The sequence below is a fragment of the Athene noctua genome, unplaced genomic scaffold (genome assembly GCF_965140245.1).
Source record: "Athene noctua unplaced genomic scaffold, bAthNoc1.hap1.1 HAP1_HAP1_scaffold_743, whole genome shotgun sequence".
Classification (NCBI taxonomy): domain Eukaryota; kingdom Metazoa; phylum Chordata; class Aves; order Strigiformes; family Strigidae; genus Athene; species Athene noctua.
Genome location: NW_027438164.1, coordinates 7,733 through 19,827, shown reverse-complemented (window position 1 = coordinate 19,827; position 12,095 = coordinate 7,733). Strand labels below are relative to the sequence as shown.

The 12,095-nt window shown below is 46.9% G+C and overlaps 1 protein-coding gene across 1 annotated transcript; it reads right to left on the bottom strand.

The window, feature by feature from the left end:
• Positions 1-8,525: 8,525 nt before the first annotated feature.
• On the bottom strand, positions 8,526-9,900 carry HOXC4 (homeobox C4). The gene is made up of 2 exons (XM_074895346.1): positions 9,456-9,900; positions 8,526-8,881 (listed from the first exon to the last, which is right to left on the bottom strand). Exons 1-2 carry the CDS (start codon positions 9,898-9,900, stop codon positions 8,526-8,528), a joined length of 801 nt encoding a protein of 266 aa, XP_074751447.1.
• Between the last annotated feature and the right edge of the window lie 2,195 nt (positions 9,901-12,095).

Sequence of the window (12,095 nt, the reverse complement as noted above, 5' to 3'; positions counted from 1 at the left end):
TAAAGATGCTCCTGAAGTGCTGAAGCGATTTTTTTTTTCTTTTTTTTCTTTTTTTTTTTTTTTTTTTTTTAACCCCAATCGGGAAAATAGCGAAGGTTTCCCCGCCCCAGGCATTAAACCTATTATTATTATTATTATTATTATTATTATTATTAAACTCGGTACAGCCACACCAGAGGCCCGTCCCGGCTTCTTCTGGATATTTTAATATTATTTTCCTAATCCAGACGGGCTAAAAAAACCCTTTTTCTCCCTCAATTTCGCGTCTCCCCTAAACTGAGGTTGCCAACAGCAAGGTGGAAAGTAAAGTTAAAAGAGGTGGAGGGGAGGAAAAGGGGGAGGACACGGGGTGGGGGGGGGAGCAAAGCCCAACTCCGGGAGGGGTAATAAACCCATTTCCCAGCTGCAATTAAAATTCCCCGCGAGCCCGGGGAAGGAGGGTGAGCTCATTTCTCTGAAATTAGAGGTTTTTTTGGGGGGAAATTGAGGATTTTTTTTTAAAAAAAACCCTCCCAGGAGCAGGCTGAAGCTGCCCCCTCCCCACCCTGCCCCTCTGCAGCCATCCCACGGGCTGGATATCTTTTAAAAATATAATCAAAATATAATTAAAACCTAATAAAATAGAAAAATAGAATCAAATTTTCAAGTGATTTATTAAATCACACCCACCCACCCCTCCAGCTCCTGTCCCCGGATTTTTAGGGTCACACCAACAGCTGAACCTGAGGGTCCCCGGAGGTTGTGGTCACCCCAAACCCAGACACCCCCCTCCCAAAAAAAAAAAACAAAAAAAAACCCCTTTTGTCCCTCTGTCCAAAGCCGGGGTCATGACCCAGCTAATGCAGAGCCAACCTGGACGTAAACACTTTATGGGCTCTTCTTTAAATATTTAGAAGCACTTCAAGGAACCTGGGACGGGGCTGGGAGGATTTCGGAGTATTTGAGGGGGGTTTAGTGGGTTTGGGGGTTGTTGTTTTTTTTTTTTATCTCGCATTTTCCTTTGTAAAAGGACCCTCCTCCTCCAAAAATTAACCTGGGCATGGAAAAAAGGGATAGATAGGAAGAAAATAAGACTAATAAAGGAATCAAATGGGAATAAAATAGAAATAATAAAGGAATCAAATAGGAATAAAATAGAAATAATAAAGGAATCAAATAGGAATAAAATAGAAATAAAATAAAAATAATAAAGGGACACTGTCGGAATAAAATAGGAAAAAAATGGGAATATAGGAATAAAATAGGGGAAGTGCAGGGGGGTGGTTAAACGCGAGGGGTATCGAGGGGTTTTCAGCGAGGATGAAGCAGCTTGGGGGTAATTTCAAATTAATAATAATAATAATAATAATAATAATAATAATAATAATAATAATAATAAAAGTTGTGGTGGGGAATCCCGTGCAGCTACACGCGTGTCGGTGAGGAGCGGGGCAGGGACACGCGTGGATGTCCCGGTTTTTATCCCTCCCCAGGCATCTCCGGCTGCAGCTTGTGCGCTTCTAATCGTCCCGATGAAAACGGAGGATAATTATAAATTATAATTATAAATACATCTCGGCCGGATTCCCCCCTGCCTGCCCAGCCGTCCCTAGAAATAAATCCATACGCGCTGGCTACGCGCACGGCTGGGCACGGGGAAACGCGCGCCCGCAGAAACACACTTTTTAGTTAAAAGTGCTCACTCGGGGAAGGAATAAATGTATTTTGGGAGAATTTGCCTGAACACCTCCGCCTCCCCCTGTAGTTTTATTTCTAGGGAAGGGAAACAGGGAGGGGGGAGGCAGTTGGGAGCAGACGGTTCAATCTGCCAGTTTATTAATGTTTTTTAAATTAATTATAATATTATAATAATAATAATAATAATAATAATAATAATAATAATAATAAAAATAATAAAACAACCTCCTCGAATTCCCGAATCGCAAACCACTTTCAGCTTGTTTAACTTTCTGATTGCATAATCAGGGAATTAATTGGGAATAAATGGAGAGGGCAGAGGAGGGATGGAGCTGGCCGGGGTGGGGGGGGGGGGGAGTAGAGGGGGGTGAAGGTGGAGTCGCAGCAACATCTTGGCGAGGGAAGAAGGATTTGGAAGGAGGAGGAGGAGGAGGAGGAGGAGGGGGGGGGGGGGAGAGATGTCCTGGCCATAAATTACCTCTCGTTTCCCACCTTCAGTATGTGCCTTTTCGGTGCTAAAAATCGGTATTTTATGGTCGTAGGGGGGATTTGCTACGGACTGGTTGTTGTTGGTTTTTTGTTTTTTTTTTATTGGAGGCGCCGCTCCCTCCCCTTGCGGGATATTTTGCTGGTTTTCACCCAAATTGACGGGTTCTGCCAAGCAAAGGATAATTTGGCTCCTTTCTGCCCTTATTTCCCCTAGAATAAAGCTGGGAAGGGGCAGCAAACAGGCCCCCCCCTCATTCCGCCCAAGGATGGGGCTGACTTTGAGTGGCAGCTGTCAGAAAAACCTGACTCGAAGCTGGACGGAGGAAATAAATAAATAAATTTGTAAAAATTAATAAAACCAGATGAAGTTTGGAGAAATCCTTTGCCCCCAAACCTCCTGACATCCCCGGCGGGAGAAATAAGTTTATTCCCCAGCAGAATTGGGTTGTGGATTTGGGTTTTTTTGTTTTTGTTTTTTTTTCCAGCTGCTCCTGAGCGGGGGGAGCCCCATCCTCTTCCTCGGAGGAAGAGCAAAGGATCCAAAAGTGTCATCGGAGCAGCAAACTCCTTGGAAAGAAGGCAAAAAAAAAAAAAAAAAAAGAGAAAAATAATTTATAAACCACTTTTCTTTGGGGGATACAGGTAAAATATTCTTTCGGAGGAAGGGAGCGGTGTCACCTCTCCCCTCTGCTGCTTCCCAGTTTACCCATTACGTGGCTCGGGAAATTATGCGATACATATGTTGGATTAGAGAGCACGGGGAAAAAAAAAAAAAAAAAAAAAAAAAAAAAAGTGTTAATTAAGACATGGGAGGAAAAGTTAATCATTTACAAAGCAGCGTTTAATTCCCTACGCAGGAAGGGATGATTTATTTATTTACTTCTTATTTATTTTGCTCACTCCAGAAGCCTGGAGCTTGTCCCATGCACGTCTATTTTCCAGGGGAAGGGAGAGGGGGGGAAGAGGGGAGAGGGAGAATTCCCCCCAAAACATCACCCAGACGCCTTTTTATTTTTTCCTCCGGGAAAAAAAATAAATAAATAAATAGAAACATCAAAACTCCGGTCGCACCGAAGCAAACACGCAGGAAAAGGTGATATTTGAAAATTGCTGACAGCATCCCCGCGGCGGCTGCTGGCTGTTTGGAAAGGAAATCCGAGTCTTTCACTAAAAAAAAAAAAAAAAAAAAAAAATTCCCAAAATGTTTACCTTGGTACCTTGCCCATCAAAATTAATCACAGCGACAGATTAGGAAGTACATAAAACTATATCTCTGGATAATGATATAGGAGAGCACAATAAATAAAAGTTGCACGTTGGAGGTGCTGTCAGGTCTGGGGCGAACCAGTAACTCACTCGTTTAACCCCGGGTGCGTGTTTTGGCTTTTAATTCCAATTAACGCCGGAGAGAGGAACAGTTTCAACCTACGAGGGGTTGAAGGAAATTGCTGGAAGGACCAGTAATGCCGTGTTAACTGGGAGCTAAACCCCACCACCACCCGTCCCAGCTCGACAGGAGAGCCCTGGGGCAAGGCAAAAAAAAAAAAAAAAAAAAGGGGGAAATAAACCATTTCCACTGCATAAAAAATAAAATAAAAAAGCTCTCATAAAACAAGCTGCTGAGGACACTTGTCCGCCTGCAGTTATCTCCCCGAAGCGTCTCTGGGGCTGTTATTTTCCTTTTTTTTTTTTTTTTTTTTCCCTTTCTAACAGGCAATACAGGAAGCTAATTTTCTCAGCCTGCTGATGTAAATTTAAGAGGGGTTACCATTCCTCGCAGGCTCTGCATACAAAGACTTCCTCACGCTTTTTTTTCTTTTTTTTTTTTTTTTTGCTTTTTTTTATTGCCAGTTAAGCCCTTCTTAAAACGACTTTGCAGCCGTCCTAAAACCCGAGTCCTTAGCGAAGCTAAAGAGAAGAGGAGGGGGGAAAAAAAAAAAAACAAAACCACACAACAAAAAAAACCAAACAAAACCCACAACACAACATAAAATAAAACCCGAGCTGCGAAAGGAACCGGTAAAAACTTATCAGGGAACTTCAAAACAAATTGGACTCGAAGAACATAAAAGCTGGGGGGGGACGGGGGAGGGGGGGGAAGAAGAAGCTTCTGGCCTCAGATGTTAATTTGAGCCTGCAGAAACACGTTGTTGCTGGGAGTTTTATAGCCCAATAATCAAAGTAAAGCGAATTATTCGAGAACTGAACAATGCAGCACCCGGGGGGGGCCGCGGTTTGGTGGGTTGGTTTTTTTTTTTCGGGGGGGGGGGAGCACCTCCTGCAGCCACATCTCTAGGTGCCAGGGCCAGGTTTGGGACACGGAGCGCGCAGCGATGAGCAAAGTTCTGCTGCCCCGGGGGGAGCGTTTCTTCCTTCAAATCCTCCCTCCCCCGTGTCTAAGCTGTCTGTCCGTCTGTCCCGCAGCTCCTTTGCCGCTGGAGAAACTCGGGGTTATTTTGCAGCGTTGCCCAACAACCCAATCTCTGAGCCCCCCCCCTCCTCCCCTCTCCCCCCTCCATCCCTCCGTATCACCACTCCCATTTGCAGCCTGATTTTCACCCCCACACCCCCCAAACTTTCAGGGGGCTCCTTTCAGTTCTGCTTTGGGTTAATTTTTTTTTTTTAATTTTTTATAATTCTTGTTTGTTTTGTGGGTTGGTGGGTTGGTTTGGGGTTGGTTTTTTTTTTTTTTTTTCCTTGAAATGAGGGTTACTTACGTGGCTGGGAGCGCTCCTGGACCAGCCGGGAGGGAGAGCATCTCTGGAGGAAAAGAAGGGAGAGAAGTTTGCCCGCCACTTCACCCTTCTCTCCCCTTTTCTCCCGGGTTATTTTGGCGAGGAGACAATGCCATAACACGCATCTACCCCATCTCCCCCCCTCCCCTCCTCTCCCTTTCCTTTCCCCATACACCCCATTACTATGGTAAAAACCTACAAAGCCTCTAAACAGCGATGGTGCCTCTAAATCTGTGTCCGCAGACACAGAAGGTACAACGTTGGGAGAGGCAGCGGGTCAGGAGGGCTCCGGGGTCAGCTTGCTCGGCTCCCACGGAGCTGCCGGGATAGAAAAGTTGGCCTTTCCATGAACCCGCTTTTGCCGTTTACCCGAACTTCAATAAAGTTTTCTTTCAGCCTCTCTACATGGAGGCGTCAAGAGGCTAAAAAGGGACCGTGGTTGGGGCTGTTTGCAGCGGGAATAGCTTTTTTTTTTTTTTTTTTTTCCCCTCTCCTCCCCCCCCCCCCTTTTTCATCTTTATTTTCTTTTTTCCTTTTCCCCTTTTTTCCTTTTTCCTATTTTTCATCCCCCCGCATTTTTTCTTTTCCCCATTTTTTCCTTTTTTTTTTTTTTTCTCCCCCCCTCCCTTTATTTCCCCTTTTACCCCCGTTTTTTCTTCATTTTTCTTTCCCCCCCCCTCTCTACCCTCTCCCTCCCCACCCTCTATGGTGCATTTCCCCCCTCCCTCCGCAGCCCCGACCGTGTCACGGCCACGGCCAGGGCGATGCTGGGTGAGGACCCTCCCGTGGGCAGCAGGACCCCGGCCCTGGTTGATGTCCCTGGCACCCAAAGGACCTGCCACCCCCGGGGTGACATCCCCAGCAACACCCCCCCCCACATGGGATACACCCACCCAGCCGGGATGAGGGTGGGTGGGAGAAGTACAGCACCCCCCCCAGCAACCCAAAAAAACCCAACCCACAACTCCAAACCCCAACACCCCCCGCAAAAAAAAAAAAAAAAAAAAGAGGGTGAAATCCAACTTGGAACGATGCTCCTTCCTCCCTCCCCTCCTCCTCCTCCTCTTCCTGGCTCCAGCCCAGCCCGCAGCGGTGCAGATGCCCAGTTCTGCTCCCCACCTCCGAGAAGATTTGGGGTACTGCCCTGCCTCAACTTCGGGGCACTGGGGTCCTCTGGGGGAGCACTCACCTCCCAGCACCTGGGGCTGCGCTTTCCCTGCGGATTTTCTGCTTTTTTTCCTGCATTAAATCTCCTTTTCTCCCCTCCCTGGTGCCTTTTCCCCTCCCTATTTTTCCCTTTTCCGCTTTGATTTCTTGCCTATATAAGAGGATATTTAAAATATCCAAACCCCCACGGGATGGGCCGAGCCTTGGGTGCTGTTTACTGATCGTTCTTTTCTTTTTTTTTTTTTTTTTTTTTTTTTTTTTTAAGGGCCGGGTTTTATCAGCTTTCAGCTGAGCAGGCTGAGATCTTCCTTGGAAAAAATCCCAACTGGCTCCCAACACCTTTCCCTGCTCTGTGGAGGAAATGTTTAAAGAGGAGAAATGGTTATGTCGATATGTTTTATCTTTCCAGCCTCGTCCTTAATATCACTAAAGCAGGATGTGAAAAGGAGGGGGGGGGGGGGTTAAAAAAAAAAAAAAAAAAAAAAGGGGTGAGGTTTACATCTAAACTCAGGATAAATGAGAACCTTCTCCCCCATCCAGATCCGCGTCCCCAGCTATCACAAAGGGGTTTGAGACCACGATTTGTTTAATGGCAGCTTAAATCGATGTTGGAGGCAGAGGGGGGCAATAAATAAATAGAATAAAATCTAAATAAAGACGCTTGCAAAGCTTCCTCTCTGCTAACTCCGTGTCCTAGGGCTTGGAGGGGGGGGAGGCACTTGGAGCAGGCCTCCCTCTCCCAGCCCCCTGCCACTGGGATTTTTCAGCAGCAAACTTCCCCAAAGCAAGGCCTAAAAAAGGAAAAAAAAAAAAAAAAAGGAGGGGGGCTCAGCCCCGGTGTGTGTGTCCCACCCCAAGCACCCCCATCCGTGTTTTTTGCCTAAAATCCCCCCACCGCTGCCAATTCGCAGGCTGCCTCCAAAGGCCGGGAGCGATGAATTACAGTTATTAGCACGATCACTAGCATTATTCTCATTATTGTTATTGTTATTATTATTATTTAACAGCCTTTTCATTGCCTGGCAAAATTCAGTATGACCTCTTGGCTTGAACGAGTTAACACGAGCGCGTCACGACAGCGAGAGAAAATGATAACAATAATAATAATTAATTAAAAAGCCACGAGAAGGGAAAAAAAAAAAACAAAAACAACACACACACCCCCCAAAAAAAAAAAAGTTCAAAGCAGGGAAAAGAGCTAAAACCAGACCTTTTTTTTTTTTTTTTCCGCAGGATGGAAAGAAAATAAAGAGTCAAGACTGGAAGCTAACCCCAATCCACAGCCTGAAAACCCAGATTTCTCTTTTTTTTTTTTTTTTTTTTTTTCTTTCTCCATATTTACAGGTTGGGAGGGTCTGAGATTTAAACTCACTGGCCACGTCGTGATGTCATAAAAATCTGGAGTTGAGAGTTATCTTTAGGTTTGCTTAAACTTAAACTTAAGCAGTAACTGGTGCACATGGGATCCATTGCACATCGTCCCAGCATTTTATTATCCTTATTATTATTATTTTGGGGCGGGTTGGCGGGGAGATGTGGGGATAAAATAAGTCACCAGACATAAAAGTAAAACTAATTCACACTGACTGGTTTATTGAACACTGGGACTTTCACATACACACTAAAACTCTTTATTGCAAGTTTACAATGATCATGTAAAATCAGTCCAAAAACACAAATAACCACGACAAAAAACCCTAGCTACTGACTTTTTAAAACCTTCTTCTGCTTTTATTTTTTTTTTTTTAAATATGCCACTCTTTCTCTCTCTCTCACTCCCCTTTTTCTTCTCAATTTCTCAGCAAAGACTCGTCCACCCTTGTGTGCTGCTTCGGAGCTGCTTTTTGTTTGCTTTTTTTTCTTTTTTTTCTCTCTCTCTAAATTGTGATTTTTTTTTTTAAGCTTTTTTTTTTTTTTTTCCACATTGCTACAAAAGAACTTCACATCTCCTTCTCTCATTGTGCATTTGGAATGCAGAGGGGGGGAAATAATACCTACATTCGTCTTTTTTGTTTGATTTTTTGGTTGGTTGGGTTTTGTTTTTTTGTTTTGTTTTTTTTTTTTTTCCGTCCATATTATCATCATTTCTTCATTTAAGTCACCCAACAGAACATTTACCTCTTCCTCCCCCCCACCCTACCCTCCCTCCCCATCCCCTCCCAGCTTTAAAAAATAAATAAAACCCTGAAATGGCGTAAAAAAAACCCTGCAGGTACAGACACCTGGCCTCATGCTATCTGACATGCATCTAAAGCCCGTGGTCTTGGGGGAGACCCATTGTTTTTTATACGCACAGGAAAGAAAAATAATAATTATTATTATTATTATTATAATAAAAGAAAAAACTACCAAGGGAAGGGGAAGGGGGTGGGGTGGGGGAAAGAACCAAAATATATATATATATATATTAGATTCTATAAATAATCCAGAGTCATTTGTGTGCGGGTCTGGGGGTGTTTATAACCTGGTGATATCCTCCGTGCGCGGGTCCTGCGCGGCGGCGGAGGGCAGCTCCTCGCCCGCGGCCGTGCTCGCCGGGGCGGCGGGGGCGGTGGAGGCGCTGGCAACCGCTGCCGTTGCTGCCCGTACTTTGGTGTTTGGCAGCCTGTGGTCTTTTTTCCATTTCATCCTCCTGTTCTGAAACCAGATTTTGATCTGTCGCTCGGAGAGGCAAAGCGAGTGCGCGATCTCGATGCGTCGCCGCCGGGTCAGGTACCTGTTATAGTGAAACTCCTTCTCCAGCTCCAAAACCTGCTGCCTGGTGTAGGCTGTCCTGGATCTCTTGGGTTCGCCTCCATTGTAATTGGGATTCACTGGAAAGGAGGGGAAGGAAAACAAAACAAAACAAAAAAAAAAAAAAAGAAAGGAAAGGAAAAAAAAAACAAACACAAAAAAAAAAAACACACAAGGAAAATCAGCGTGGATGGAGAGAGGGGTCGGGAGAGGCGACTGGAGGAGCCGGGGGGGGGGGGGGAAAAAAGAAAAAAAAAAAAAGTAATAGGCTAAATAGGTAATAAAGAACTTTGGGCAGCTCAAGAGTTTCTATTCTAATAGGAAGGGGTTTCCCTGGCTCAAAAGACTGAATTATTTATGCACCCCTTACAAAGCTTTCGGAGTTTCACACATACATAACAGAACGAGCCACATGGCTGAGGCTGCCCACAGTAGCTCGGCTATAAAATTTATGGTGGGTGTAATTACCCATTCGGAGTCGTAAATCCAGTTCAATTGTGCTAACCCAAAGACTCTCATGGAAGGGAAGGAAATAAAAAAAAAAAAAAAAAAAAAAAAAAAAGAGGCAGAGAGAGAGAGAGGCGAGAGAGGGAGCGAGCATGGTGTGAAAATAAGAGAGCGGAGAGACAGAAGAGGAAAATAAAAGTTGCATACCAGTACTGACGTGGATTTTTTTCATCCAGGGATAGACTATGGGCTGTTTGGAAGCTGTGCTGTTGGGATGGTCGGGGTTTGGCTGGTTGCAGGCTGGAGGGGCTGGGGAAGGAGTGGTGGAGGAGGTGGATAGAGCAGCCTGCTCGCAGAGCTGCTGTGCTTTCTCTGAGAGGTGTTGGCCTCCTGGAGTTTGCCCGTGTCCCCTTTGGAGCGTGGCCGGGTTGCCGGGAGCCTGGAGACCCCCGCAGCTGAACGGGCGGTCGGGGAAGGAGGGTCGTGGCACTGGGTACAGCTCTTGATGGTGATGCTGGTAGCTGGACTCCCTTGTCCGGCTATAATATTCCGGACTGTGGTCTGGGATGTAATTATTTTGCGAATATTCCTCGCATGGAGGAAATTTCGGATCGATGTAGTTAGAGTCCATCAAATAAGAGCTCATGATCATTAATTTCTGGAGTGGAAAATAATTTTTCTCGCTTTGTCGTTTTTCTGCTCCATAAAGCCCTCCTACTAGCTGGCGACCCCGTAAAGTTACTTTCACCATGTGACATCCCCGGCCAATCACACCCGCCAGCCCAGTCCCCGGATAAGGAACCAAAAGCTTCTGCAAAATGTACCCAAATTGCGGGGGGGGGGCAGCGAAGGGGGGGGGAGTGAGAGTGGGTGCGCGGGGAGATGCGCTTCGGGGCGAGGTGGTGGGTGCTGGGGTCCATGGCTGCCCCCTCGGCTGATGGGAGGGGGGACACACACACAATGAGGGGGGGGGACACCCCCACACCCCCCCCCACACACACTCTTTGGGGGGGGGGGGGAGAGTGTAGAAAGAGGAGTGGGGGAGGATGAGTGTGAATGGGGGTGATGGGGGGCACAGGGTATCCCCCTGCGGTCCGAACTGGGAACAATGACCCCCCCACACCCCCCGCCCTTGGTGTGAGGGCGTGTATGGGAGTGTGCCCCCCCCCCAAGCCGAGCCTGATGCTTCAGACCCCCCCAAACTCTACTCCAGCAGCCCCCATCTCCATCCCCCCCTCCCAAGGTTAGGGAGGGGGCAGAGCAGTTGGGGACACAGCCGGGGGGGTGCCCCCCCCCGCCCCGCAGCCCAGAGCTTCCCCCCCCCCCAAACCAGAGTGTTAAGCGCCTTTTTTTTTTTTTTTTGCAGGGGGGGGTAGTTAGAAAGTAGAGGGGAGTGTGCAGATCCGCAAGTGACCCTGACTTAAATCACAGAGGGGGGGTTAGGGGGCTGCCCCCCACCCCCTCTGCCGACACCCAGCGGCAGCGGGGACACCCCCCCCCTCCCCTTTGCTCCCCAAACTGCCCCCCCATTTGCTTAACCTCTGGGAGCAGAGAGGGGTTGGGGGGGAGTATTTCGAGGAGGGGGGGGGGGGGGGAGGCAGCACCCTGCTTTTTTTTCCTCAGCCCTGGGTGCTGCAGGTAACGCACCCACAGTGGTTACGCATCCACAGGCGGGGGGGGAAAGGGGGGGGGCCCCCCCCAGGCCTCTTGGCCCTGACCTCACCTCTCTAAACCTCCCGCCAGTTATTTTTGGGGGCAAAACCGAAGGGATGAGTTAAAAATGGCTCCCACCTCCCCTGGCTCAGGTCGGGGAGCTGCAAATGGATGTCAATATTTTTGGGGAGGGTTTTTTTTTTTAGCTCCTTCAATTAAAAGCTTTTTTTTTTTTTTTTTTTTTTTTTTAAAATCTCCATCTCTCCCCTAAAGAGAGGGGCAGAGGAGGGAGGTGGGGTATTCCCTCCTTGTGCTTGATAACAATTATAGTTGAAAATCATAGCTTGCAGGGCATTGCCATATTTTACTTGATAACAATAAAAGTGACACATAAAGTTAACTGTTTATGTTTTATTTATTAGACTAAATGTGCCAGCGGTGTCGAAGGCTTTTGGCTGGTTGTTACAGCTTTTTATGGGGTTGTAAAACGCCATAAATCAGTCACTGCGAAATGGTCGGGGCTCTTTGTGCTCTTGGCTGAGAGTTGTGTTTGCGGTGGCTGCTGTTTCTTCTGGAGACGAAAAGTAATAATGGGATTTTATTTTGATTATTATCACACCCACCCCTACACACACACACACGCGCGCGCGCGCACGCACACCCTCTCATCGCGGTGATTTTGCTTTTTACCTCTATTTCCTATTATTATTATTATTATTATTATTATCAGTAACAAGCCCTGGCCAAGAGCGAACGCCGCTTTCGCACTTTGAATAAACCACCTTTAGCAAATGACATCACCAAGGTTGGAAGATTTAATTAGGAGCGCTGCAATTAAAGGAAAGCAGAACTTTCCAAGGCTCTGGCATCGCCCATATATTCCCCTAGAGACGAATTTGTGACTGGGAGACGCTCACACAAATTCGAGTCTACAGGGTACATATAGGCGACGGGGAGGGTTGGGAGGGGGTGTGGGTGGAAAAGTAGGGGGCTGAGCCCCCCTAGGACACCAGTTCCGCATCTATTTGGGCATTGGGACATGGAATAAGTCGGGGTTTTTTTTTTTCGTTTTGGAGAGGGGATGGGAGGTGTTGGGTGATTTGCAGGGCTTGGCTAATTGCTGGCCCCCGTGCGCCGGCGGAGCCTGCTCCTTCCTAAAGTTATAAATCTCGGAATTCCATATAGAAATGCACC